This window comes from Triturus cristatus, chromosome 1_2 (assembly GCF_964204655.1).
Source record: "Triturus cristatus chromosome 1_2, aTriCri1.1, whole genome shotgun sequence".
NCBI lineage: Eukaryota > Metazoa > Chordata > Amphibia > Caudata > Salamandridae > Triturus > Triturus cristatus.
This window is the reverse complement of record NC_140580.1, coordinates 988,688,630-988,715,494: the sequence shown is the minus strand read 5'-3', so window position 1 is coordinate 988,715,494 and position 26,865 is coordinate 988,688,630. Positions and strand designations below refer to the sequence as shown.

The window sequence follows — 26,865 nt, the reverse complement described above, 5'->3', positions numbered from 1 at the left end:
GCTTTCTGGGTTCACCCATGAGTTTCACACCTGTTTCTATCACAAATTCCAACTAGGTAGAACCACAAAAAGTCGGGGGGGGGGGGGGGGCACCACGACTACAACTGCCTTTTTTATATTTTTGTCACTTCTGCTTGTTCCTGAAAGCTGGGAAGATGATGATCTTAACACACCAACCTTTTTGTTGATGCCATTTTTAGAGAAAGAAAAAAATATATCTTTCTTCCAAAACATTTTCCCATCCCCCCTCCCCCCCCCCCAAAAAAAAATGAAATTTGCTTTATTTTGGACATTTTCGCTGTTCCCTCCAGAGAAATGCTGAAACCCTGGGCAATACCTTTGCAATCCTGAAAATGTGGAGGAAAAGGACACAAATTTGGCCTGGATGCCTTTTGCATAAACAAGCATTTGCAATGCAATAGGTCTTGCATTTGAGCTATTGGCATTGTAAATGACAATGCCCTTTATTTATATGCTTTGAAAACCAGCAAGCGGTGCGTAAACACGCACTTTGTACTTACAGTCCTTGCTTACGAGAAGCAAGGCTGGCAGTAAAAGAAGCGCAGTTACTGCCATCCTTGCTTACGAGAAGCAAGGCTGGCAGTAAAAGAGGCGCAGTTACTGCCAGCCTTGCTTCTCGTAAGCAATGACTATAAGTACAAAGTGCATGTTTACGCACTGCTTGCAGGTTTTCAAAACATAAATAAAAGGCATTGTCATTTACAATGCCAATAGCTCAAACTCTTGCAAATGTGAGACCTATTGCATTGCGACTGCTGTCGAGCTCTGAGACAGAGGCAGCAGCAGCCATAGGAAGGCAGGGACCGCGACGCCAGGCCGTGCGTTTCATAAACAGGAGGAAGCAGCTGCAGCCAAAACAGACCTCGGTCTTTAAATGCACAGCAAATGCTGCAATATAACAGCAAGAATTACAGCCTTGTTTACAACAGAGCTCTGTAAACCAAAAGCACTGGTCTCCAGTGTTCCAACTTAAAGAAAGAAATAGTGCTCACAAGCTCTGTGTAACAACACATGTAACAGGGGCAGTCCTTGAAAATGGGCCGAGCTTTTAAAGTCCATATCCTGAATACAGCATGTCTTACAGAAACAGCACAAGGTCTGCCTAGGCGAGACCTAAAAAGTTATGAAGGCTTAAGTACAAAGAGCCCCAAACATTAAAAAACAAGGACCAACAATGCGTAGGTAAAATCCTGGGCAGCAAAGGGGTTAAAGGGAAAAAGAAGCACATACAGAAAAAGTTATCAGACACAGGGTCTTATGAGCACCGTGGAACAGAATATCACACAGTGTTTTATAAAGGAATATGACAACATATTACATGAATGGGTAGGGACTGGACTAATGACCCAGAAGAACATAATCTAAAGGTAGGCCATCCTATAATACCAGCAGTATATTTCGTTCCTAAAATCCACAGCGAAGCTAAGAATCCTCTGATACGAACAACAGTGTCTTTTGATTGGTGCAGTTCTAGAAAACATTCAGATATGTAGACATTTTCTATTTGCACTGGTAGAAGCCATTTCTTCCTATCCCAGAAACATGAATGACTTCCTAAATATGATTCAGAATATTCCAATGGAAAATAACTTTGAATTCTTGACAGTGGACACACTGGGGCAGATTTATGTTGCACTTGCGCCACTTTTGCGCCACCGTTGCGTCACTTTTGTGACGCAGCAGCGGCGCAAATCCTGCGCCATGGTGCGGGGTATTTACAACGTGACGCATCTGGGAGATGCGTCACGTTGTAAAGCCCTGCGCCACATGTAGGCGTTCCAGGGCAGGTGGGGGCGTTCCGGCGCAGGAACGCCTCCTAAAAGTGGCTGAGTGAAATCTACAAGATTTCACTCAGTCACTTTTAGGCCCATGCTGCGTCAAGACCCTGCGCCTGCTTGAAGCAGGCGTAAGGATTGACGCAGCATTGTACAGATAGGGCCCCCCAGAACATTGCTGGAGCTGCGTCGCGCTTGCGACGCAACTCCAGCAATGCGCCACTTTCACGGCACAGATGCGTCACGCATCTGTGCTGTTTTTGCCCCATGGTGCGCCGCATTATAAATGCGGCGCATCCATGGTGGCGCAGCTGTGGCGCATAATAATTGGCGCATCCCTGCTGATATGCAGGGATGCGCCAGTTAACATAAATCTGCCCCAATGTCCCTACTCACCTGCATAAAACATCACAGCTTAAAAGCATGTGCTTAGTTGTGTTCTTGGCAGCAAGACCAATCCATCAATCTGAAACAGCACACTGGGAAGCTATTGACAAATGTGCATTACTGTTTATACCATAACATCTTTACATTTGGCAAAAATATTGTCAAATTGTAGGAGCAGCCACAGACACATCCTTTGCTCCCATAAATGAAAACCAACTTAGAGGATCGTGGGAGCAAATGACTGCCTGGAAACAGATGTTGATGTTGATATTATGGGATTACGTTGATGACTTGTTCCTAATGTGGAATGGAAGGGAAGAAGGAACATCAAGATGTAGATAAATACAATCAGAATGATGTGAATGTGAAACGACGGATGCAATGAGTCACATTGAAGTAGATTTGATATAGTGGACTGTGTTAAAGATAACTGGATAAAAACAAACTTTCTAGAAAATCAACTGCAGGAAAATAACATTCTCCACACGAGCAGCAGACATACAAGAAACCTGAAGTGGAGCATTCCCTAACAGAAGATCCTGCAGATTAAATAGAACAGCTTCAGTGATTAAGATTATAAGGAAAACGCAGAGAGAATTCTCAGAGACAGGATATCAGGAGCCAATCATCACTGATGCACTTCATAATGAGTGCATTAATGAATAGTGTACTTATAGAGCGCACTGCCACTCCCAAAGAAGCATCCTGGTGCTTAATGGCTGTGAATGTGGCTATCACAATTGGACCCGAATGAGGGGAGACAAAAATCAAAGAATTAATGAGTAACATACCACATCCGAAATGCTGAAAAGCCAAGTCTTAAGCTGCCCCTTAAAGGTAACTTCTGATTCAATAAATCTCAAATGGCTAGGTAGATGATTCCAGCCCTTTGGACCCAAGACTGTCAAAGATTTACCGCCTCGTGTTTTAAGTCTAAACTTAGAGGGTTTAAGCAGGTTGGATTGGAAGGACCTATGCGTCCATAGAATCGTGTGGTGTCTGACTCTGGCAGGTAAGTATTTCGGCCCCAGAGCTCTAAAGGCGAAAAGCAGGATTTTAAAAAGAATCCTTTTGTGGACTGGAAGCCAATATAAAGCTTCCAGAGCTGCCGATGCAGAGGACAGTCTTGTAAATTGTAATCCCAGTCTGGCCACAGAATTTTGTACCACCTGTAATTTCTGAATAGTCTGTTTAGATGAACCTGCGTACAAACTAAAGCAGTAGTCAAGTCTAGATGTTATCAATGCAAAGGCTACTGTCTTTCTTGCCACCACTGGAAGGTACTCAAATAACTTTTTCAATGATTTGATGAGGCTAAAACACATTTCTGCTACTGCTATCGCTTGAAAGCGAAATGACAGGGAAGCATCAAATCTTACTCTGAGGTTTTTACGACCTCGACCATGGCAGAAGGGGAGGGGGAAGTAGAGTTGGGCCACCATAGAGCTGGATCAAAAGAATTAGACTTCCAGAGAAGCATAACTTCCATTTTGTCAGTATTACACTCAAGGTGATTTCATCGCATCCACTGGATGACTTAGGTTAAGCTGTTTTTAAAATTGATCTCAGAGCCAATAGAGTTTTTATACAATGACAAGATCAACTGGGTGTCGTCGGCATAAGATGGGGCTTCAATGCCAAAAGAGGTGATAAAGGAAATCAAGGGGGCCATGTAGATGTTAAATAATGTGGGGCAGAGCAAAGAGCCCTGAGGAACCCCTGAGGTCACAGTCTTTTCGGGGATAGAAAAGAACCTAACTTCACTGTTTGTCTGCGGTCTGAGAGCAATGATCTAATCTACGACAGTGCCAGATGGGAGATTCCACAATCCTTGATACAGTGCTGCAGGATATCATGCAAGATGATATTAAATGCAGCTGATAGTTCTAGTAAAATCAGGACTGTATTCTTTCCCGCATCCAGCGTTAACTTTAAAGTATCTGCGACCTCCAACAGAGCAAGCTCTATGGAGTGTCTTGGGTGGAAACCCGACTGCCGTGGATGTTAGATTTTAGCGTCCTCCAGAAACGATGTTAGTTGATCATCAACCAATTTTTCGATGATTTTGCTTAGAACCGGAAGTAGTGAGATTGGGTGAAGGTTAAATAGAGGAATGGGATCGGGCAGTAGTTTGTTTGTAATGGTTTAACAGCTGCAAGTTTCCAGTTGTTCTGAACCTTCACAGTGGTCAATGAGGTGTTCAAGATCTCATTAACCACTGAATTTATGTAATTAACAACTTTGATAAATATACAAAGGGGGCAGGGATCATGAGGAGATCCTGATTTACAGGATAGAATAGCCTGAAATGACAGAGAGGGTGATTATTTGAAAACTGCCAATGATGCCACAGTAGAAGGAGTATTCCCTATTGAAACAATCTTCAAAGGGGAGATGGTTCTGAACTCTTGTTGAATGGTCCGTTTTTTTCGTTAAAAATTAAGATATTTTATTGCATCGAGTTTGAGAGGGTGGGATAGCCCTATTGATTGCTCAAATGGTTAAGTTGGTGGGTGTTACCAGGGTTCACATACAATGGCTCATGACCCGATCATGGTTTATGGCAAAAACCAAAACGGTGGTTTCACCCAGATACCACCTGGAAACAAGTAGTGCGTCGTGTGATTGGTTTTTTGCTCCTTTGAAAGTAGATTTCAGGGGTAGTAGCATCCCCACATTTGGTTTTCTGCGTCACATTTGCTGAGAGAAAGAGAAATACTCTTTGGTTTTCTTTTCTTTTCTTTGAAATCATGTGCAGGAGAAGAAGGACAGCCGACATGTGTTTCGCCCTAGGGCCAAAGAAGCCAGGGCTTTCTCAAGGCAGGAATTCTTCTATGGTTATGATTGAATATAGTGGACCGCAGTTAATTTCAGCAATATCCGCATCACTATTGTGAACCGTTACACTATATTCGAACATAACCATAGAAGAATTCCTGCCTTGAGAAAGACCTGGCTTCTTTGGCCCTTGGGCGAAACACGTGTCCGCTGTCCTTCTTCTCCTGCACATGATTTCAAATAAAAGAAAAGAAAACCAAAGAGTATTTCTTATTCTCTCAGCAAATGTGATGCAGAAAACCAAATGTGGGGATGCTACTACCCCTGAAATCTACTTTCAAAGGAGCAAAAAACCAATCACACTCCGCACCCCTATTAATGGCTGTTGGTTGTAGAAGTGATTTGGCAATTTTAAAAATAATTTTTTGGTTAAATTGGGCTTTATCAATCTGAGAAGAGAATGGCATCCTTTTGGCAACCTTAATCTGACCATGGTAAATTTTAAGAGCCCCTCTGAATTGGACCAGATCTTCAGCATTGTAGGCTCTTCGCCATTTCCGTTCAAGCTGTTTACAATTGAGATGAAGTTCTGCTAAAGTCTGGGAATACCATGGAGCTGCAGGCAGAGACGTCGGTTTACTCTTAAAGTACATTTCTGGGACTGATGTATTAATAGCTTGAGTAATCCAGTTTGTAAAGGCTGTGGCATGCTCAACTACATTACCTGATAGAATAGGGGTGGAGAGGGATAGCCCCATGGTAAGATTAGGGTCTAATAACAGTTTTCCCAATTGTTGCTGGTTTGGGGAGGCTGACACTGGTGAGAGGAGGGGAGAACTCAGTGCCTCATGTCGAATTCTAAACTGAATCAGCATATGGTCAGACCAGCCTGCCTAATAGGGGGTTCGGTTACTAGGCTGGGCAGATGAGGACAGACTCCATCTAGGATATGCCCAGCAGTATGTGTAGATGAGGTGACCAATTGAGAAAGACCCAGAGAACTTAAGGTGTCAATGAAATTGACCACCTCTGAATCTTTACTGTACTCCAAATGGAGGTTGAAATCTCCCAACATTGTGAAATTCGCATAGTGCAATACAAAAGGAGCAATGGCTTCTCTCAATGATGCTAAACATAAAATTGGGCATAGGCCAGGGGGATGATAAATGAGGCCACCCACAAAAGACGTAGAGGAACTAATCTTGAGACAAAAGCCAAGGCTTTCTGCTCCTTTGAGGGGCCTAAATCAAATGTTTGGCATTGAAAAGCATCTCGGAAGATTATAGCAAGGCCAGCCCCCAAGATTCTATTCTATCCTGTCTAAGGATAGTGTAACCCAGTGGTAGAACAGGCACAATATCAGGGTTAGACCAATCTTTAAGCCATGATTCTGTGATGAATAAAAAGTCCAACTGAGAATCAGTGAGCAGATTGAAGGTTTCTTGGGCATGTTTACCCGGAGACTGTGCTTTAATACGGCTTCCCAGTAACGATCTCCCAGTTGATGTCTGGGGAATACCAGGTGACAGTGCAGGTGGGACTCCACAACTCTGCATTTAAGGCAAGACAGCGGGCCTTCTATGTTGGTTTGGGCGAAGAAGAGATAACAGTGCAAAAAAAGAACATGAATCGTTTTTAGTGCATCCGCTGATATAGGCATGCCTGGCACTAAACGGGCAGGATGGCTGGCGCTGGCTGCTTTCTAAATACGGACAAGCGCAAACGGGCTTTCCTTTGGCGTGCTGGCGGCACACCCGCTGCGGCATCCACCCACTGAAATAGCAAGTCACCAAAAAAGAACTAGAGCACCACAAACCAAAAGATGGCCGCTTTTAGAGGAACTTCAAAAAACTAGGAAGTGGAGTTCAACTAAAGAGCAATGTGTTGACAAAACAAGTAACACCATATATTTTTTAAAGATTTAAAAGCTCCCACTTTCAGAAAATGATGGCGTTTCATGTCCACAATCAAGAAATTTCCCCAAATATTAAAACTAGCACCAAAAAGTTCACAAGTGTGAGGTAACACGTTCCCCCCCCCCTCCCCAGACTAACCACAGTGCATCCGCGGTAGCCACCCACTTAAATAGCAAGTCAGAAAAAACAAACTAGAGTGCCAGAAACCAAAAGATGGCTGCTCTTAGAGGAACTCCCAAAAACCAGGAAGTGGAGTTCAACTAAAGTGCAATGTGCAATGAGTTGATAAAACAAGTAACACCATAAATTAAAAAAAAAAGATTTAAAAGCTCCCACTTTTAGAAAATTCTAGTGTTTCATGTCCACAATCAAGAAATTCCCCAAATATTAAAATGAACACTGAAAAGGTCACAAGTGTAAGGTAACAGCTTTTTTGTCCTAGACTAATTGCCAGACAGAAAAATTACTAGTTACACTCAAACACACAAAGTACTTAAAGTTAAATGGAAACATACTGACAAAGGGTGTGTAACCAAGATGGCGGCTTGGTAGGAGCGCTTCACTAGAGTTCCTCTGGCACCATTGCACTTGGTAAAGCCCCTGTGCCCATGGGTGAACCCAGAAACCGTTGAGGACTGGTGTGTCGGGTTCAGTACTCAGGACGCTTCAGCCCTAGGCCATGCGGCCCACAATCGCGCTGAACAGGAGTCGTCACAGAGTTCAAGCACCAGTTGCATAGCGGGCCGCAGGATGGTGCGGGGGGATCCAGCAGCAGAATCACCAACCATGCTACACTCTTGCTTCCCGGCCCAGAAAAGAAGAGCATGCAAAACCGCTGCATGGGGCTCCCTCCCTGATACAAGCCTGGGGAGGCACGGAGTACTGTGCTGCGGCATGGGAGGCTGGAGGGCAGCTAACAAACACCGTGAAAAACGCACCGAGGGCACGTGGCTGCGGATGTGCACCGAGGAGCCGACTGAGGCGGGTGGACCAGAGACACCGCACCGAGGTGCCATCCCATTCGCCATGGATGAGAGAGGTTGGGGGCTCCAACTTCATGGCCCCTGATCATACTAGTGAGGGAACCCCAGTAGCAGGGCCGGACCAAACGACCAGCGAAGTACGGGACATGGCACCACGCCAACTCTCCCACCCAAACCCTTGCAGAGGAGCCCCCACCATTGCGACCTTGACACCACTAGGAAACCCTGCTTGGGGAATCCGTGGCGTCTGCCCTCATACGAACTACTGCACCAGCCTGCCACTGCCTGCGCTTCTAACACCACAAGCAGCGAGGAGTAGGGGAAGCCCCAATCTGGTGAGGAAAATTGCTGGAGACCCACGGACTAGGGTTGAGATCAGAATAGAGGGGCCTGTGCACAACCCCACGGCGCACCTACAGGATACCTCATATGTCAAAGCAGTCCCCCCCTACGGAGAAACTTGAGACCCAACCTTGGCACCAGGCCTCAAATTTGACGACCAAGGCCAGCCCATCCAGGCTTCAAAATGGCAGCCGGCAGAATAAAGAAGGGCACCATCCTGAAGGACCTGCTCACTAAAGTTGCCACAAAAAAACTGGACTCCACTAAAGAAATGGCTGCCTCAGACTCGCTAGCTACAATGGGTACAGCTCCTGATGGGACGATGCCCTGGCCCCCGGTCACCCGCTCATTTATGTAGGCCCTCTTTGACAGACTCAGAGATGACATAGCAGCACTCCGAGAGGATGTCGCTACGAACCTGAAAGAAGTCAGGATGTTGTGGAACTAGGTGATCAGGTGGCGGCCATGGAAAAAATGGAGACCCAAGTGAAGAAGAGCTGAAAGCCTACAGACGTGAACTACTGGACCAGCAGGACAGGAATAAGGAGCTCCAGATCCACCTTGAAGATTTAGAAAACAGATCCCACTGCTGGAATATAAGGATTAAGGGAGTCCCCCTCCAAGCAGACTCAGGACATCTGGAGAGCTATGTTATTTGTCTCTTCCATCAGATCCTTCTCGATCTGGCTAACAAGGAAATCATACTGGACCACACACATTGAGCAGGCCGTCCATCCACTGCTCTGGACAAACCTCAAGATATCCACCCTCACATGCGTTCATAAGCTAAAGCCTGAAAAAGGCTATCATGTGGGTGGTAAGCGACCAAAGGCCAATCATCTTTGAAGGCACCAAAATCTGGCTGTACCAGGATCTGTCCTCTGCATCCTCAAAGCAGCGACTACCTTCTAATGTGACCAGAGGATCAAATAAAAGGGAGACACCCCTTCCGCCTGTTCTTTGTCTCGGACAGAGAAACGTGGGTCATATGCACAATGGAGGAGGAAACAGCTGTTTTGGGCCTATGTACCCACAAGTGTAAATCAAAACCGGGGAACTTCACCCAGTGCCTTCCACAACACAAGCTGCCCAGCAAGAGAAGCTGTGTCGTACAAGGAGGGGATCCTCACACCGACTGAGGATGAGAGCCGCCGGGAACGCACAGTGCTCCTCCAGCAACATCTAGGTAACAACACTAACCAGGATCAAAATTCAGAATAATAATCACAGGCCTCAGAATGTTGCCATCTGGGGACAATCATGGAGCAGATTGTCGGGACCTAGAGCTTTAGATGAGCCACTCCACAGGCGAAGGCCATCAACATATTTATTCTTCTCATATAGCAGGTATGAAGGAGCCGCCCTGTTATGGGTGACTACCATCCCACGGCTGACGCCAAGACCCATGTTCTCGACTCAATTAGGTCTCCCAGCGTGGAAGCGGTTATTTCCCTGATTGTTTTCCACCTTCCCCTAAAGTCCCCACTCAGCTGCACTCAAGACATGGAAATGTACACATATTACTACCATTCACCATTAGCAGTGACACTCCCGAGCGCCCATTGCACAAAGCAGCCATATCCCCTCTTACACGGTCAAGATACTGAGTCTCATCGTGCCAGGCCTTAACGCCCCTGCGTAGTGCCTGCCCATGCTATCCCTCTTAAAAGATTTCAACTGCGATATTGCTCTCCTACAAGAGACCCACATCTTACAAAAAGTGATTGCGGTCTCAGTGGTTCGATAGGCAGTACTTCTCTTCGGGTTCCAATAAGAAAGTGGGAGTTGCAGTATTATTAGCCTCCACATTCCAAGGCCATATCACGCAAACCCAAGCAGAGATCGCAGGGAGACTCCTGTGTGTCACGGTGAGCGCCTCCACCTCGACCACGCTGTATGCGCCCAACAAGCATCAGGAACTCTTCCCCTAGCAGCTGCACCCCAGATGTGGACGTAGTGATAGGAGATGACTTCAACCTTGTTCACAACAACTCTCAGGTTAGATCGACCCAAAGAGAGGACCAATGTTGGCCCTTCTCAGGAGCAGGGCTGCAGTGGCTGAAAGACTTGGGCCTAACAAATGCTTGGTGCATCAAGCACCCCACATCCAGGGGTTACACTTTCTTTTCGGCCACCTACCAGACCTACACTTGGATAGGTTATTTTTTAGTCTCTTCCCACGTCCTGAATGCCATAGACAAGACCAAATAGAAGTAGCAGCATTGTCCGACCACTTCCCCATCACGATCACCTTCCACACATCAGACCATGCCGCCATCCATGGTCAGTGGCGACCTAATGATAAACTCCTCACCTATTACTCCGCCCAGACTAAAATCAGGGAAACCATTCAGGATTTCCTCCGACTCAATGATACCCCGACCACCTGTATTGCTCTAGTGGGAAACACTGAAAGCGGTAATTAGGGGAACCTTCCTAGCTATTTCAGTGAAACTCAATAAGGAGAGGCGGGATAAAAGAGCTACTTTGGAAACGCACATGAATGTGTTAGATGAGGCACATCATCAAACAGGCTCTCACAAGGTGCGTAGGCAGCTGACCCTAGTCAGAAAACAGCTCGAGTCACTGGACTGGGACAGAGCCGAATAGGCCCGCTTCTCACAAAACAAAAGTATTATACAGTTGGCAATAAGGCGGGCCATCTCCTTGCTCAAATTACGAGCCCAAGCCCAAACTAATAGGATCCATGAGATATAAACTGTAGACACATATTGACATTACCATCGCCCGAGTCTTCGAACACTTTTACACAGCTCTGTACACGGCGGAAGGGGTAGAACCTGGGGAGATCCACAGATATCTAGCCACAACACCAGCCACCAGACTGCCCGGGAAGGATGTACTGCCTCTAGAGTCAGATATATGACTTCATGAAGCGCTTGCAACTATATCAGGGCAGCAGCCTGGCAAAGCGGTGGGCACTGATGGTTCCGCCGGCTTATTCGGACCCCAACTCGTGCCCATGCTATTGCGCCTACACAACTCTGGGTCACCTAGCCCTCCGTTCGCCCCGATGCCACTGACAAGCCGATGACAGGAGCCTACTCTCTAATATTTAAAATGTTTTGATTGCCCCTACGGACACCGGCAAATCTCTAGTCCAATGGCACTGGGAAACCGAGCTGGGACATACCTTCAACCCTAAGAAATGGGCCAACATCGTTCAAAGGACCTGCATCTCCACTCTCAACGCTGCAGGAAAATAATCTCTACTGAAAACCATACATTTTCTGGTACTACACTCTAGCCAAAAAAGGCGAAGTAGAAACCCAGTGCCACTGACACCTGCAGGTGGAACTGCAGTGAAATAGGTATGCTCACACACCTACTCTGGAGCTGTCCAAAATGTATGCAGTACATAAAGGAGGTTCTTAAACATACAAACGCAATCTTCTAAACCGATCTACCCCGCATCCCTATTTACACACTACCGTACCAGCTGACGTACCCACTCCACTCTGCCAAAGGGAAAGCAATAACAGGCTCTTTTCGCTGCCAGCCAAGTCATCACATATAAATGGGAAACAGATGCCACGCCAGCCCATGCAGACTGGCTACATAAATTGTGGGACACTGTTGCTATGCAGAAGCTCAAGGCCTCCCAGAACTCTGCACGGTCTCGTTTTGACAAAGTATGGAGCATCTGCTTCCTGGCACAGGACTTTAGAGAGCTTAAATGTCCTCACTACCTCACGGTACTCCGACTGACGGTTAATGAGACTCCACAATATGCTGAACAGACTATTTCATGGCGCTCAGAGGTCTCCTCAGTTGTAATGTGCCATTGCACACAGCTTCACAAACTATACCTGGGATACCGAGACCCCCCCCCCTTCCATGCCCAGCTATGGACACCCTCCTCCCCTACACTCCTACTCTACCTCTACCCCTCACTGTCTCTCTGTTATTTCCCCCCTACTACCCTGCTTCACCGGCCTCGGGATGTAGGTGAAAATATGTGTTTCATATATAAAACAAGTCAATAAATTAGATATTAACCAATGAGATATTAGGTAGAAATGAGAGGAACAGAATTGATTGGATGTGTGCTGGCATGTAGCCGACAGGAAATGAATGCAAAGGTGTTAGCAAGCAATGACTTTGGACAAGGATATACTAAAATACGGATTAAGCACACAGACAACATTCCGCAGAAACAAGATCATTACACAACATTTTATCAAGAGCAGCAATTCTTATCCACAGTCTGTTACAAAGTTATTTGTGTTTATTGTATGGCAAACACTGGAAGAACTCAGGATTGCACAACAGGGCTCAGATTATGTGATAAAAATGCACAGAGATTCAAATGTGAGGGGAGCCCATAAAAACACTTCATGTATGCTTTTTAGAGATAGGTGAGCTACTAAAAATCAGGGTCAGGTATAACCATAGCAAATCATTCAGCAAAAATACATCAAAGCAAACTGCATGGCTTTCCGTTCTATGCCATGGTGAGAATACAGGTACACTCAAGCTGTGAAGCTCTAACTAAGGTGTTGGGCCAGTGTGACTCAAGATACAGTGTGGCAATAAGCCCCAGCTCTGAACGGATAAAACCAGGTTGAGGTGTCGAATACCCACTTGGGATAATCTACACATATCAACAAAGAAATGAAATACAAATCAAATAGTAAATTCTATGTCGAAATGTGGAACAACCTTATAACAGCAATGATACATTAGCATAAATGTATACAAACATTATTCACAAGCAGAGCAGGATGGGCACAACAATGGAACGAATAACTTCCCACCAGCTCTACAAGTAAAGAGGAAAAAGGGACCTTAATGGGGGAGGCCCATTGTCTCAGATCATGCCTTCAACATTCTTAGTAACATTAAAAAGAGAAAATTAATCTATACAAGATATATGTTCACATGCATACACTCAACGAGACTTGTGTAAACCAAGAATAACACTTTACCAAGCAAAACATAGGAGTCAGTCTGCAGCAGAAACGGAATCCATGCAGAAACATGACAATTATAAACCACCAGTGATCACGTTAGGATTTGAAAATGGAAGCAATGTAATGACAAGCAAATGAAAGACATTGTCACACTGAAGAGCAGGTTATTTGAAAAATATGAATAGAGGATTCCGAAACGTTCTAAGACAGACACTCCCGTTCCAAAACCAGAAAGTTCTTGCACTATAATATGAAAGAAGATGCGGTCCATTACATTTGGACTTGCAAGGACTACAAGGGACAGGAAATAACAGACGATGTAGAAAAATGGAAAAAGATGATAGACTTAATCAAGTAATTGTAGACTGTCCTGAGTTAACGAGCAGACCTTTAGTTAAGTGGAGATAAACACTGTTGCAAGGTGCAGCAAATACTATACAGAGAGAATGGAACAGAAAAATTATCATTATTATTATTATTGACTCATTTGTATGGCGCACAAACCATCCCCAGGGGGACCTCTCAGCGCCCGGGAAGGAAGGCAAATGTAAAATACAATTTTTAATTAGAATAGCCAGGTCTTGAGCATTTTTTTTAATTGTAGAAGGTTAGGGCAGGCACGAATTTGTTCAGGGAGCTCGTTCCAATGTTTGGGGGCCAGATAAGAGAACGCACGACCACCCATTTTGACTTTCCTTATTCTCCTGCTGCAGAGCAGGCTGCGATTGCTGGATCTGAGTTGTCATCCAGGGTGATAGCGTTCAATTTTATTAGTCAAATAAGCCGGGCCCATTCCGTGCAGGGACTTAAAGACCATGCAAAGCAGCTTGAAGATAGCTCGTTTCCTAACAGGAAGCCAATGTAATTGGCGAAGGAGAGGAAGGTAAGGTGTTCGTGCTGGTTTATTAAGGGCAAGACGAGCTGCCGTATTTTGCACAACCTGCAGTTTGGATAACAGGTCTTCCCTAATTCCTACCAACAAGGAGTTGCCATAATCAAGACGACTGATTAGGAGCGATTGAATGAGGGTCTTTCTGGCTTTTAATGGATTCCAGGGGGAAATCTTTCTGAGCATCTGCATGGTCCCGTAGGAGGTGCCTGCAAGAGTTTTCACCTGTTCTTCCATTGAAAGCTTATTGTCTATTCTAATCCCTTGGTTCTTAGCCCACCCTCTTGGGGAAGGAGCTTCTCCTAATTCTGATGGCCACCAGTCAGAGCTCCACAGTTCTTCTGCCTTGCCAAACAACAAAATCTCCGTTTTGGAGGAGTTAAGTTGCAGAACATTCTTCCTCATCCAGCTTGCAATGCTAGTCATACAGTTTATGAACTTAGCTTTTGTTACTGCAGGGTTGTTCTCTATGTGCATTATCAGCTGTGTCTCATCAGTGTAGGATATGGTTTCAAACCCACAGTTTCTGATGATTGAGGCCAAGGGGGCAACATATAGGTTGAATAGCGTGGGGCTCAATATGGAGCCTTATGGGACCCCCTTGTCCACCGCAGCTGTATGTGACACAAATGAGTCCAACTGGACGCATTGTGTTCTGTCGGACAGATAATTCTGAATCCATTTAAAGGCCAGACCTCTGACACCAATCTCTCGAAGCCTGTTCCACAGGATACGATGAGAGATGGTGTCAAAGGCTGTCGACAGATCAAGCAGCACTAACATAACTGGAGAGTCCTTATCCAGTGACATCCTTAGCGTATCGGTAACCTCTAGTAATGCGGCCTCCGTGCTATAGGATGCACGGAAGCCGGACTGGGATAGATCTAGTATTTTATTCTGGTCTAGATACCTAGAAAGATGTCGGTTGATTAGTGTCTCCATGATTTTTGAGCAACAAGGGAGAAGGGAGATTGGCCTGTAATTCTGTAAATCAGTAGGATCTGCTAAAGTCTTCTTGAGCAGGGGCTTAATACGTGCGTTCTTCCATTTGCGTGGGAAATTGGACGTCGCTAATGAGATGTTACATATATCTGCAAGTGTGTTCGCTAAGACCGGGGTTAGCTCAGACATAACCGCAGATGGTACCGGGTCTAAAGCAGAACCCGATTTCGCCTGTGATAGTAGAGCACCCACCTGCTCACCAGTAATGATGGGGAAACATTCTAAGCTCAGGGAACAGGGGTTTCCCTGGAGGGGGGCTCTCTCATGAACATCCTCTTCAGGCCCGAAGGAGCGATATATTGTGTTGATCTTATTAGTGAAGTGGGTCGCTAAGTGATTACATAATTCCTGTGTAGATGGCAGGAGTGGATTATTCGCCCATGGATTTTTAAACTCCTTCAGCATGGCAAAGAGCTCCCGCGAGGAGTACTTGACTCCCATAATGCGAGAGCCTAAATAGGTTCTCCCGGTTACATTACAGCTATTTAAATATATTCTGTGGGCCTCTCGGTAACACCGTTCATCTTGCTCGGTTTTGGATTTTCTCCATTTCCTTTCTTTTACCCTACAAAGGGCTTCTTCCCTTCGAAGTGTATCTGTATACCACGGGGCAGGGGCTGCCCTGGCCTGGATTTTTACCATCTTCAGTGGTGCAATAGAGTCAAGAACATCTGTTATAGAGGCCTCAAATAATTCTAAAGCCATGTCACAATCATTACAGTTCATAAATGCAGGAGGGGTATAAACACTGCTAAAAGCAGAGGCTGTCACCTTTATCCATGCTCTGCGGAGTTCTTTGCGAGGTTGCGGAAGACCACGCGATTTTAAGGGGGCCCAGGAAAAGCTTAATACCGAATGGTCTGTCCAGCCTACCCTCTGCAGAGGTTCCACTATTAATTCTGAGATGTTGGAAAAGATGGTGTCCAATACATGACCCGCCAAATGAGTTGGGCTGACTACTCTAGAAGAGAGATCAAGGGACTCCATGGCTGCAAGCAGGCAGGCCGAGTCTACATTGGCAAGTGCCTCCAGATGGTGGTTGAAGTCCCCTACGAGTAGGAACTTGTCAGTTTGCAGTGTGAATGGGGCCAGCCTCTCCAATAGTACTGTGCAAAATTTAATCATATGGGCTCGCTGCACTCTGAAAATCAACAGTTCTAGATTGGGTGTGGAAACAGTGTCAAGGGTCTTAATATGCAATTGCCAGACCTCCACCCCTCTTTCCTGATCTATCTAAGCGCACAACCGAATAATCCGCTGGGAATGCCATTGCCAAAGCTGGTGTGGCATCGTTGTTCAGCCATGTCTCAGTAAAAAGACAGATATCCGCTTTGGCGTCGCCTAGCAAATCCCAGAATTTTGCCACGTCCTTTGGGATGGACCTGGCATTAAGATAGAGCCCCTGAAAGGGTACTGCTGGTTCCCCCTCAAACTGATTCTTTATCCCAGCAAACTGTCCTCTACCTAAAAGATTCCCAGTCGAGTCGGCATGAATGGCGCATAAGGTATGAGCAGTGCCTATTATTGACCAGCCACAATGAGGGCAGTTCCAATCTGAGAGGGTCTCCACTGCTTGAGGGTTATTTCTCCCCCCGGGACAGGATACAGCATATCCCACAGCATATCCCAATTGCAACAACCTCTCTCTCGAATAGCACATCTTGGGCATATGACATACCTGTTGGAATACGGGCAGCATTTCCTGGCAGCCGGCAGCGTACAGGCGCGGACGGGCGCAGATGGGCTTGCCTTCGGCGCGCCAGTGGCGCGCCAGCAAGCGCGGTGGTTTTGGTGCCCCCGAGTGAGTCAAAGACTGGAACGCTAACTGCTACCAATGGCGGCCCGCGAGTTCCAGAAAGTGAGTTTGCAGACTCTCTCCACTCAATCAACCAGCTGTCTGGTTGCAGTGGACCGGAGAGCTGCACAAGGACACGATAAGAATCGATTTTCCCAAAGTGCGCAATACATAAAAGTTAAAAACAAATACATTTTAAAAAGCATTAAATCACGAGTGGCAAAAGATTTCAGTATGCAGATGCCTACTTCTCTATCGTGTTCTGAAATTAACTATAAATACTAAACAGAAAGATCTGTAACTCCTAATGAAGGCAAAGACCAAAGCACATCTAGTTTGCATCATGACAGCTTTATGAACCCAATTCGGGGTCTTACAACAAAATATTAGCAGACATGGAAATTATATGACAGTTTATCAAATCTGTAGCTCACCCCAAACTCTCTCTTTTTTCCCCACCTGATTCTCACCAGGTAAAGCTGTCCAATTGTTCATTCTTTCAAATGTTCTTGCATTTTCATAAATGACTGTGTAGTAGGGACCATGTAGTAGATACTGAGGCTTTCGTTGACCTTTTCACTCCCCAAAAATAATAAGAGCATGTCATGGCCTATAAATTGTAGAGTTAAACCACTATAAATCTATTCCAGCAGTTTGGCTTCTGTCTAGACACTTTATCAATAATATTGAAAGGTTAGAATTGCTCGATCTCAGGAAATGTACTTGACCTTTTAATATTCTACTTATGACCCATATTTTGGCCCTTCCTTTACAATGCAGTGTGCATGTCTGCTGTTTGACTAATAAAAATATATTGAAAAATAGGGAGTTAATGGCCCCACCTGCATTCTCAAAACTTTAAATGCCTAAAAGGAAACATTACTGGACATCTCACCCGGTGGCTCTACAGGGGGATTTGCACACACTCAGGAACGTCGCTGACTCCACTTCGGACTAAATGGTCACTGGGTTTGGGGAGGGAGCTAACGGACAGAGAATGGACATCTATACTAGAATTTCCCAAGAAAGTCTCCTGCAATGCTAAATTTAAATACATTACAATACATCATACTATACAGGGCCTATCTTAAGCCACATCGTTTGAATTGTATCTACCCGGATGCTCAGCTTTCTTTCCCCAGGTGTTTGGAAGGGGGACGCGGACCTGCTTCACATGCTATGGAATTGCCCCTGCTTGCGAGCTTATTGGCAAACGATTGGCTATAGAATCCAGGAGGTCACTGGTACTGCTGACTGGTTGGCTGTGGATAGCTGTCTACTAGGCCTGCATAAATGCCCCAAGAAACAAAAAGTTCAGTATAAATTTGCAGATCTGGCTGTGCTTGTGGCGAAACGGGCCATCAACATGAGATGGAAATCCGCCCATCCCCCTACAGCACTGGCCTGGCAGACGGAAATCATCAGGGGGGCACTGCAGAGAGTGCAATCATTAGGCAGGAAGAATTCCGAGGCCACCACAAGACTTCTACTTCTATGGAATGGGACCAAATGTTAGAAACATTCAAAGCCCTCGACTCACTTACCCCTTCGGTGTCCCCAGCTGGACTCGTGTCACTTACGGTTCCCATATCTCCTGCAGTCAACTTGCCCGAAGTTGAGTAACATCATGCTACGTTCTGTTGTTATTGCCTAGGGATGTTTGTATATGTATGTACTATTGTATAGGTTTTGTATTTCCTTACAGCCAAACCAATGAATGCAATTCTCTCTTGAGCTACAGTACGCAGTGTGGGCCAGAGGACCAGATGGGAGAGGGGGGGGGTAACTTCGATTGTTTTTTCTTCATCTTTTCTTTTTCTTTAAGTGATGCAATGTTTAGTTCAATAGAAAATCACGAGTTCTCTCTACTGTCTGGATAGCCAAGTAGGCGAACCACTCTGCACATTTCTGACCCATGAAGGATGCAGATGTCCTTTTATTGATGGTTGTATCATATATCGTATGAGCGTGTATTATTGCATATGGAAACTCAATAAAAAGTATGTTGTTTTAAAAAAAAAAAAAAAAAAAAGGAAGCATTACTGGTGTTTAAACGTAGGATACCTGTAAAGAAGTACACTATATCCTAAATATAGAACAAGTAGATTCTTTATTAATTATTAAGGTTGCAGAGACACCATCCACCAGCAGCTTGCTCAGCTCCAGCTCAGAGCCAACTGCCCAGGTTTAAGCATATACATTCTAGGCTGGAGTGTTCCCTGCCATCCATTCTAACTATTGCACCAGCACATACCACCAATCTTCCACTCAACAGTAATAACCATTCTAACTATAATACACGTAACAAGCCACACATCTTCCCCAGAATAGTAATGAAACATAATAAACATCCCAATGTCTCTTACTCTTGAAAGAAAACATTAATACTTTACAGGACTCTATCAATGCATTGTGCATCATAAATTTACACAAAGTCTTTAAAATGAGTAGGTCTTCTCACACACCCACTCTTCCTTGTCAGAGGAAGATAACCTGCAGTATCTGGAGGTACTTCCTTTTCCCCAATTTGCAAATCCTCCTGGCTTGCCACAGATTCATCATGTTGTTCAATAATGGTTCTTCCTGGAGAAACTTGCTTCCATAAAGCAACCTTACTTAGATTCCAGATCTGATGATTCTCTGTTTTGACAGCATTACAGAAAAACTTGATAACTCTTATGGGTTGACTGAATTTATCCAACAACCCCGCAACTCTTGGGGTTTTTAATTTTAACACAATCACCCACTTCCATAGTGGTATTCTTCACAGCCATTCTTGCATCAAAAGTTTATTCCTTTCACTCAAAATGTTCCTTTCTCTCTCCAAACACCCCTCACTTTCAAATTTCACTCTCTCATCGACAGTGGACCCTCTTGCACATTTGTCTTTTAGTTTGTTCACTCAAGTTGGACTCACCATGTAGACATGAGGAGTTAAGTGATGCATACAAACTTTCCTCCTTAATTCATCCATCCCTATGAGTCCAATGACCAATGCTTGCTCTAGGAATTCCTGGACCACTTTGTTGAAGCGCTCAATGATACAGTTGGCTTCGGGATGACAGAGCTCAGTTTTTCTATGCTGAATACCCCTTGCTGCTAAAAATTCTTCCATCCTTTTAGATATCAACTAAACCCCATTATCAGTCTGTAAAGAAACAGGAAACCCCTCTCTATCAAGCACCTCCGCGGAGAATAATTTAACATCCTGAGTCTTCACTGAGTTTATCACCTTCACCTCTAACCACCTCAAGCACCTATCTATGCAGGTGATCACGAATTTCTCACTACCAGACAAATATCCAGAGCCATATCAACCCAGGGCCCTGTTGCCAAATCACGAATAACCATGGGTTGTGTCCTGCATTTAAGAACTTTGTCACTTTTCTCACAGTCATTGCATTCACGAACAACCCCCTCAATTAACATGTCCATTCCTGGCCACCAATAGTACTCCCTTACTCTCTTTAGTTTTTGATATGCCGGATGAGTTTTGTGTGCTCATCCAATCAAACGCATCCTCACACCTTCCGGCGGAACCAATCTACCTCCTCTCATTACCAGACTATCTCCCGAAGAAAGCTAATTCCTTACATGCCAAACCCCTTTTAACCTAGTACTTCTCTTACAGACCAACCATTTTTTATGTTCCTTGTCACCTCTTGCAACTGGATATCATCTTCCAGTGCACTTTCCCATTCTTCCTTTTTTACCACGCCATCGGAAATTAAACATACCTTCACAGACCAAAATCATATTCCATATCACCATGATCTTCCAAGTCATTCACATCCACACACAAGCTAGAACAACTGCCTGCTATTTCATTTATCGTGCCAGGAATATAGGAAACAACAAAATCAAATTCTTGCAAGGCCACCACCCATCTTCTAATTCTACTAGAAATGGCATAAATGTTTTTTTTGCAAAAATATTTAACTAAAGGGTTTATGGTCAGTTTTTATTTCAAAAGGACTTCCCCACAAGAACTTATTAAGTTTACCAGTAGCCCAATACTCCGCCAAAGCTTCCTTCCAGATGTCACAGTAATTAGATTCAGCACCATGTAAGGATCTGTACTAAAACAAAATAGTGTTCACCTTACCATCAGTTACCTGTTCCAAAACTGCAACTAGAACCTTAGCACTGTCATCCGTTCTAAGAACAGTGTTTGCACCCAGTCAGAAGCTACACAAGTTAGCTGCCTTGGAGAGTCCTTTCTTTACTTGCACAAATTCCTTCTCACAATCCTCAGTCCATTCAAACTCCACCCCTTTCTTTAACAACTTTCTCATGTCATTGCAGCCTTCCGCAAAGTTAGGAATGTATTTGCTATAGAATTCTGCAGTGCCTAAAAATGTCGCCAACTCTTATTTCAAACTTGGACACAGCATTTCATTGATAGGATCTACCAACCGACCTTTGGGACGAATCCCTTCTGCAGATATCCAGTGACCCAGATATTCAATTTCTGACCCCCCAAACTTACACTTCTCATGCTTGAGGTGAGTCCACTCTCCCTCAGTTTATTCAATACCTCATTCAGTCTAGAGTCATGCTCATTCAAAGTCCTCCCATACACTAACACATCATCTTGGTAAATCTTCACACCTTTTACGCCACCCAACACCCATTCCATAGCCCTCTGAAAAACAGCAAAGGCGGAAATTACACCAAATGACATACCCAGATATTTGTAAGTGCCAAACGGTGTAATAAAAGCAGTCAATTCTTGCGACTGGGGATGGAGGACTATTTGATGGTATGCTGAGGTTAGGGCCACTTTGCACCTTCCAAACAACATAGCATTTTGGTAATGCTCAGCAACAGGTGATGATCCCCCACAACTGCCTTATTTAATTCTCTCAAGTCCACACAGAGGCGAACCTCACCGTTTGCCTTGCGCGCCATAACCACTGGGGAAACCCATTTCACTGCCTAAATCTCTTGTAGCACCCCACTGCTTTAGAGCTTGTCCAACTCCTTCTTCATAGCCTCCTCGATCATCAGAGGTACACTCCTCACTTTGCCAACCTTCGGACTGACACCAGACTTCAATTTTGTACAATGTACCTAATTTTTCAAAATGACCCAAACCCATCGTAAAAACATATTGAAACTGTTTTTCACAAGCATATTTTCCTAACATACTGCGCACTTTTGGTTTTAAAACACCTTCCTTTGATGTGGCAAAGCACCCCAACCTTCAAACGAACTTCATTAGGATCAAAGTAAACTGACAAGTCTTTATGATGAAATGAAAATGTTTTGCTATTTTGTGTGTGCTTTGTTCTCGTGTTGTTAAGTTAGCATTTGCGGCACCATTTTATGTTCGGCCGCCATTTTGAATCATGTTGTCAGCCATGTATTCCCTGACTCGAGAAGCAGGCTATTGAAAATGTTCGTTTCTCCAACGTTGGGCCTTGCTCTGCTAATGAATACACTGTTCTTATTAAAGCATTCCTTTCCCAACGATAGAGGCATTCTCCCACTAGCCTAGCATTAGACACGAACAGCATGACCTTGGTATGACGATAATGTGTGCCTGGCCTCAGAGTCGAAACTCGGCTTACTGTACTCCTATGTTTTAGTTGCACCTGCTAGTAGATTTCCATTATGGGAGGTAACTTTCCTGGTTTAGAACTGTACATAATGTATCTCTATGTGGGCTGAAGTCAGTCCCTCTGCAGCAATCCTAGGAGGCTGGTCAGACTGGACTCCGCATGAGTGTACCTGAATAAAATATACTTGGTTTATATTCTCTACTGTCTGACCGACTCTTCATTTGTATGGAAGGCTGAGAGGTGGTCGCGAGTGACCTGGGTGGCCCTAATCGGACCACTTCCTTCAGGAACCAGATGATTTAAGAGTGACCTTTCACAGACACATAGATTTCGCTGGAATCATCCTTCCATATAATTCAATAGTGCCCCAAAAATACCCCAACAGTTTCATGGGCTGCCCACCATATTCTTTTGTTTTAACATGGGGCGTTAACAATTTCACCGATCCCTTTAAGTTGTCTTCAAAAAACTTTCTAGGAATCATTGTAATTTTCGCCCCTGAATTAAATAACATCTAAACTGGAGACAAATTGATTTTTACAATTTCTAACGGCCCATCACTTTTCTGACACACAATTTGTAAAGCAAACTCATCCAAACCATCATCAGAATTACAAAGCGCTTCACTCACATTTTTTGACTTTCTTTTCAGATCTTTCAGATCTACAGCACGAAGTAAAATGTCCCTTTCTACCACAGATTAGCACGATGCTTTCCACCCTTGGTAATCTTTAAAATTGGCAACATGACCCACATTACCACACCTGAAACATTTAAATCTGACATTTCTTAGTAAAATTCAACTTTTACTTGTTATCCTCAACTTGTTTCCACTGGAACCCCAGTACTCTTGGTTCTGACTACATGCACAGAATCTTTTTTTCCTCCACACTTTTCTGAATATGTATTATTTCTACGAAGGCTTGTAAATGTTGACCAGATTTTGTAGTAGGCACCATCTTCTCAAGAGTGGGATTATCTTTTAACCATAATGCCTCCCTTGCTTTGTCCAACACACAACCTAACATAAACCGATCTTGTAGCTTTTCATCTAGCGTAGAACCAAAATTGTAAGAAGAACAAGTTTTCTGAGAACCGAAATATATGTGCTTCAACAGTCTCCCCAACCTGCTGCATACGCCTACCAAAATGATATCGCTCTAACACAGTGCTTAACATGGGTAAATAATGGAGATCCAGTTTTTTCATGCATATTTCATACTCATTAAGACCAGTAGCCTTCTCTGTAGACAATTCGGGCAATTGCTTTTATACTTTTTGCCTTTCCGCCCCCAAACAATGCATCAATAAGGACATTTTTATCTCCCCACTTAGAGAGGTTACACAAACCCTTGCATAATGAATAAAAACTTTTTTCCACTTCTGCCAAGATAATATTGGATCACCCGGTGGAGGAAGGAAAAACGGAGGAGCAGTAACATTCTGCATACTGAAGTAAAACTATAATGACCCCTAAATAAAAAGTATATAACAGAATACAGGATGCGAAGTATTACGTCAAATCTCCAGAGAAGTACAACTATTTACGTCAAAGAAAAAACATCAAAAATAATGAATGAGTACAGCCAAAAGTACCTTATTTACAATCACAGTTGTAAAAACAAAATGCTGTGCAGATCAGCGCAGTAAAGACTGAAGATCCCACCCTCGTCGCCAATTTAAAGAAGTACATCTCCCAAATGTAGAACAAGTAGGTTCTTTATTAAGTATCAAGGTTGCAGAGATCCCATCCACCAGCAGCTTGCTCAGCTACAGCTCACAGCCAACTGCCCAGGTTTGAGCATAAACATTCTAGACTGGCGTGTTCCCTGCCATCCATTCAAACTATTACATCAGCACATACCACAATAGCATACACTGCTGGACACAGACATTTCTAAATACATAACAGAAGCCCAAAAGATTTGGATCTAAGATTTCGTATTTGGTTTACAATAAACACACAAGTTGCTCTTTGCAGGAGAATCTTATGCTAATCTTCAAAATAACACGAGCCTGAAAAATTCGGCCACCCAAAAAACACACTTTGATTGCTGCAAATCGATTTGTTGGTAAATTAATTCAAACACACTGTCAACGGTGTGGATAGAATATTTTGATTTTATACAAGCACAAAAATATAAGTAGGCATGTCTGCTCAAGGGAGCCCATTGAAACAAGTTGCATGCATAAGGATATGTGGATCCACGTCAATCTAAGTCAAGGACACATGGTGGTGCACTAGAGTGGAGTTGTGCGATAAACATAGTACAACACGCATTGAGACTCGCCTATGAATGCAGAGATGCTGGTACTTCTTTGGAGATTTCGGAATCTTCCCAGTCCGGCAAAAGAGCAGTAAGCGCCCCGGATAATCGAACACATGGCTTCTATTACTGACTTGCTACCTCCACTGGGAATAGTGCCAGGCTTTACCAGAGAAGCAGTTACTTGTGTTCATTTATTAGAGATTTTTAATTGCAGTGCCAGAAGCAAGATCCTCTTGAGTTCCAAGGAGCAGTACCCACACTAAGTTCCTAACCTCTAAAACAGAGATCACACAGCCTATAACGCAGGACCAGCCTGAACTGAAGTGGTTTTTTGTGTGTGTGGTATGCCTAAGGACACGATCCTTTGAATCATTAGTTATGGTCCCGCCACAAAGCTGAGATCCGATGCTTTAGGTCTCAGACGTTGAATCTGCTGTCTGCAGGTCAGGTTTTATGGTTCGAAAGCCAGACCGCCCGAGAATTGCGCACTCTGCCTACTGGGCTGGCTCGTTAGACGGACCTTCTTTCTGCAGCCTATGGGGCTAGGCTGTCTGGCTGTGTCTCATAAAGTGAACTTTCGACCATAAGTATACCAGCTCGGGAACTGGACTTTTGCTTGCGTTTGCAGGTTAAGAAAAGGACACCTTTCCTGTCAGTCTAGCGTGCTGGCCTCTTTGCCGGAAAGCTCAGAAGCTGAACTCCTACCTATTTCTGTAGGCTAAGTCTGTACTCTGCTTGAAGGATGAACAGCTGGGTACTCGCACACAAACTCACTGCTTGTGCAAGCATGCACTTAGTTTCTACATGCAGGTTCAGAAGTCTACAGTTTCATCCACTGGAACCTTTGGTGCTGCCCTTCAAGATTAGTAGCAGACTCCACCTGGAGCCTTCCGCCTGTGTTTGCAATCTTAGAACCAGGGGCGTGTATCTACAGACTTAAAATGTAGGGACCTCTCCTTGTACGCCAAGGACACGTCTCTCCGCCGGTCGTTTCTCTGAGACCAACTTCTGGCTCTATGGCTGCACCCCTCCGGTGTTATCTCTAACTGTCGGTCACTTTCACGCGTGCCTTCCTTGTTCCCGTATGCACGATTACGGCATGGCAGAAGGCTCAAACACAAAACTCGAACGCGTAATAAATAGCTCGTGGACGTCACCTGCTGGATTGAGGCAGAATGAGTTTCCCTCTAGTCTGCTCTATTTTGGGCAGATTTATTTAGCGCGAACTCGACCCGAAGGTATTGAAGCGCTTTACACGAGCAACAGTTACATTACAGAAGGACACATTCATTTTTAGTAGGCACGGAGAGGTTAAGTAATTTGCCCAGAATCACAGGATGCCTATGCCGAGTATCGAGCCTGGTTCCCCAGCTTCAAAATCGACGCTCTGGCATCCTCTCCCCAAGCAGAAGCTCATTTTAAACGCGTTTAATTTATTTTATTAAGCAGGGCAGCCATTTAACGTTTCACTTTGTCACCACAGACAACTCTGGGTTAAACATTAGCATTACTTTACATGTAGCCTGGAACTTTTTACCAAATGGAGTTGCTAGACTAGTCCTCATCTTAGCCAATCATGTTTGAGGGGAATAAAAGTGTAAACTCTTATTGGACTCCCTGTTCACTCAATGAGACGCCGGGATACAACAGCTGATTTATTGTGATAACCAATCATACGTGGAAAACCTGAAATAATCCTGTTTGTGTCGTTTAACCAACCACAATCAGCGTCCCTGGCCTGTTGGTTAGAGATTTTGACCAATGAAGAGTGGTAATGGCCTGACGGGCAGCTTTCGGAGCCTATCGGTTGTTGGAGACGGGATTTCCGATAGAGTCTGAGGCGCAGCCGCGGTGAGCGCACCAACTATTCTGCAGTTAATTTCGCACGCAGCGTATCTGAAACGGCAACAATGGCTGAGAGCGACTGGGACACCGTAACCGTTCTTCGGAAGAAGGGTCCGACCGCCGCGCAGTCCAAATCTAAGCATGTAAGGGTGGAGTGAGAGGGAGGGGAGTTTAATAGAGGTTAGACCGAGGCAGACTAGGTTACCACCGGAGGGCGCTCAGCCCCATGACAGCATGGAGAGAGATGTGTGTGGTCACGAGGCGGCCAGCCTCAGTGGTCCCTGCTAAAGGTACTAAGTGACCAGGATGAAGGTTACTCTTTTATTTCCAGGCCTGGAACAGTCAAGCGTTCCAAGTCTGGCTA

General features: G+C 44.6%; 2 protein-coding genes across 2 annotated transcripts in view; one reads left to right on the top strand and one right to left on the bottom strand.

Moving 5' to 3' along the window:
* The window catches only part of COQ4 (coenzyme Q4), a 61,497-nt gene extending 35,332 nt beyond the window's left edge, over nt 1-26,165 (bottom strand). The window contains exon 1 of the mRNA XM_085611092.1: nt 24,678-26,165. Within this exon, the coding sequence (XP_085467218.1) occupies nt 24,678-24,771 (94 nt within the window). The 5' untranslated portion in view covers nt 24,772-26,165. The remainder of the gene's footprint in view (nt 1-24,677) is intronic.
* Nucleotides 26,166-26,459: 294 nt separating this feature from the next.
* Nucleotides 26,460-26,865, top strand: part of EDF1 (endothelial differentiation related factor 1) — a 37,229-nt gene continuing 36,823 nt past the window's right edge. Inside the window, exon 1 of the mRNA XM_085611044.1 lies at nt 26,460-26,644. Within this exon, the coding sequence (XP_085467170.1) occupies nt 26,567-26,644 (78 nt within the window). The 5' untranslated portion in view covers nt 26,460-26,566. The remainder of the gene's footprint in view (nt 26,645-26,865) is intronic.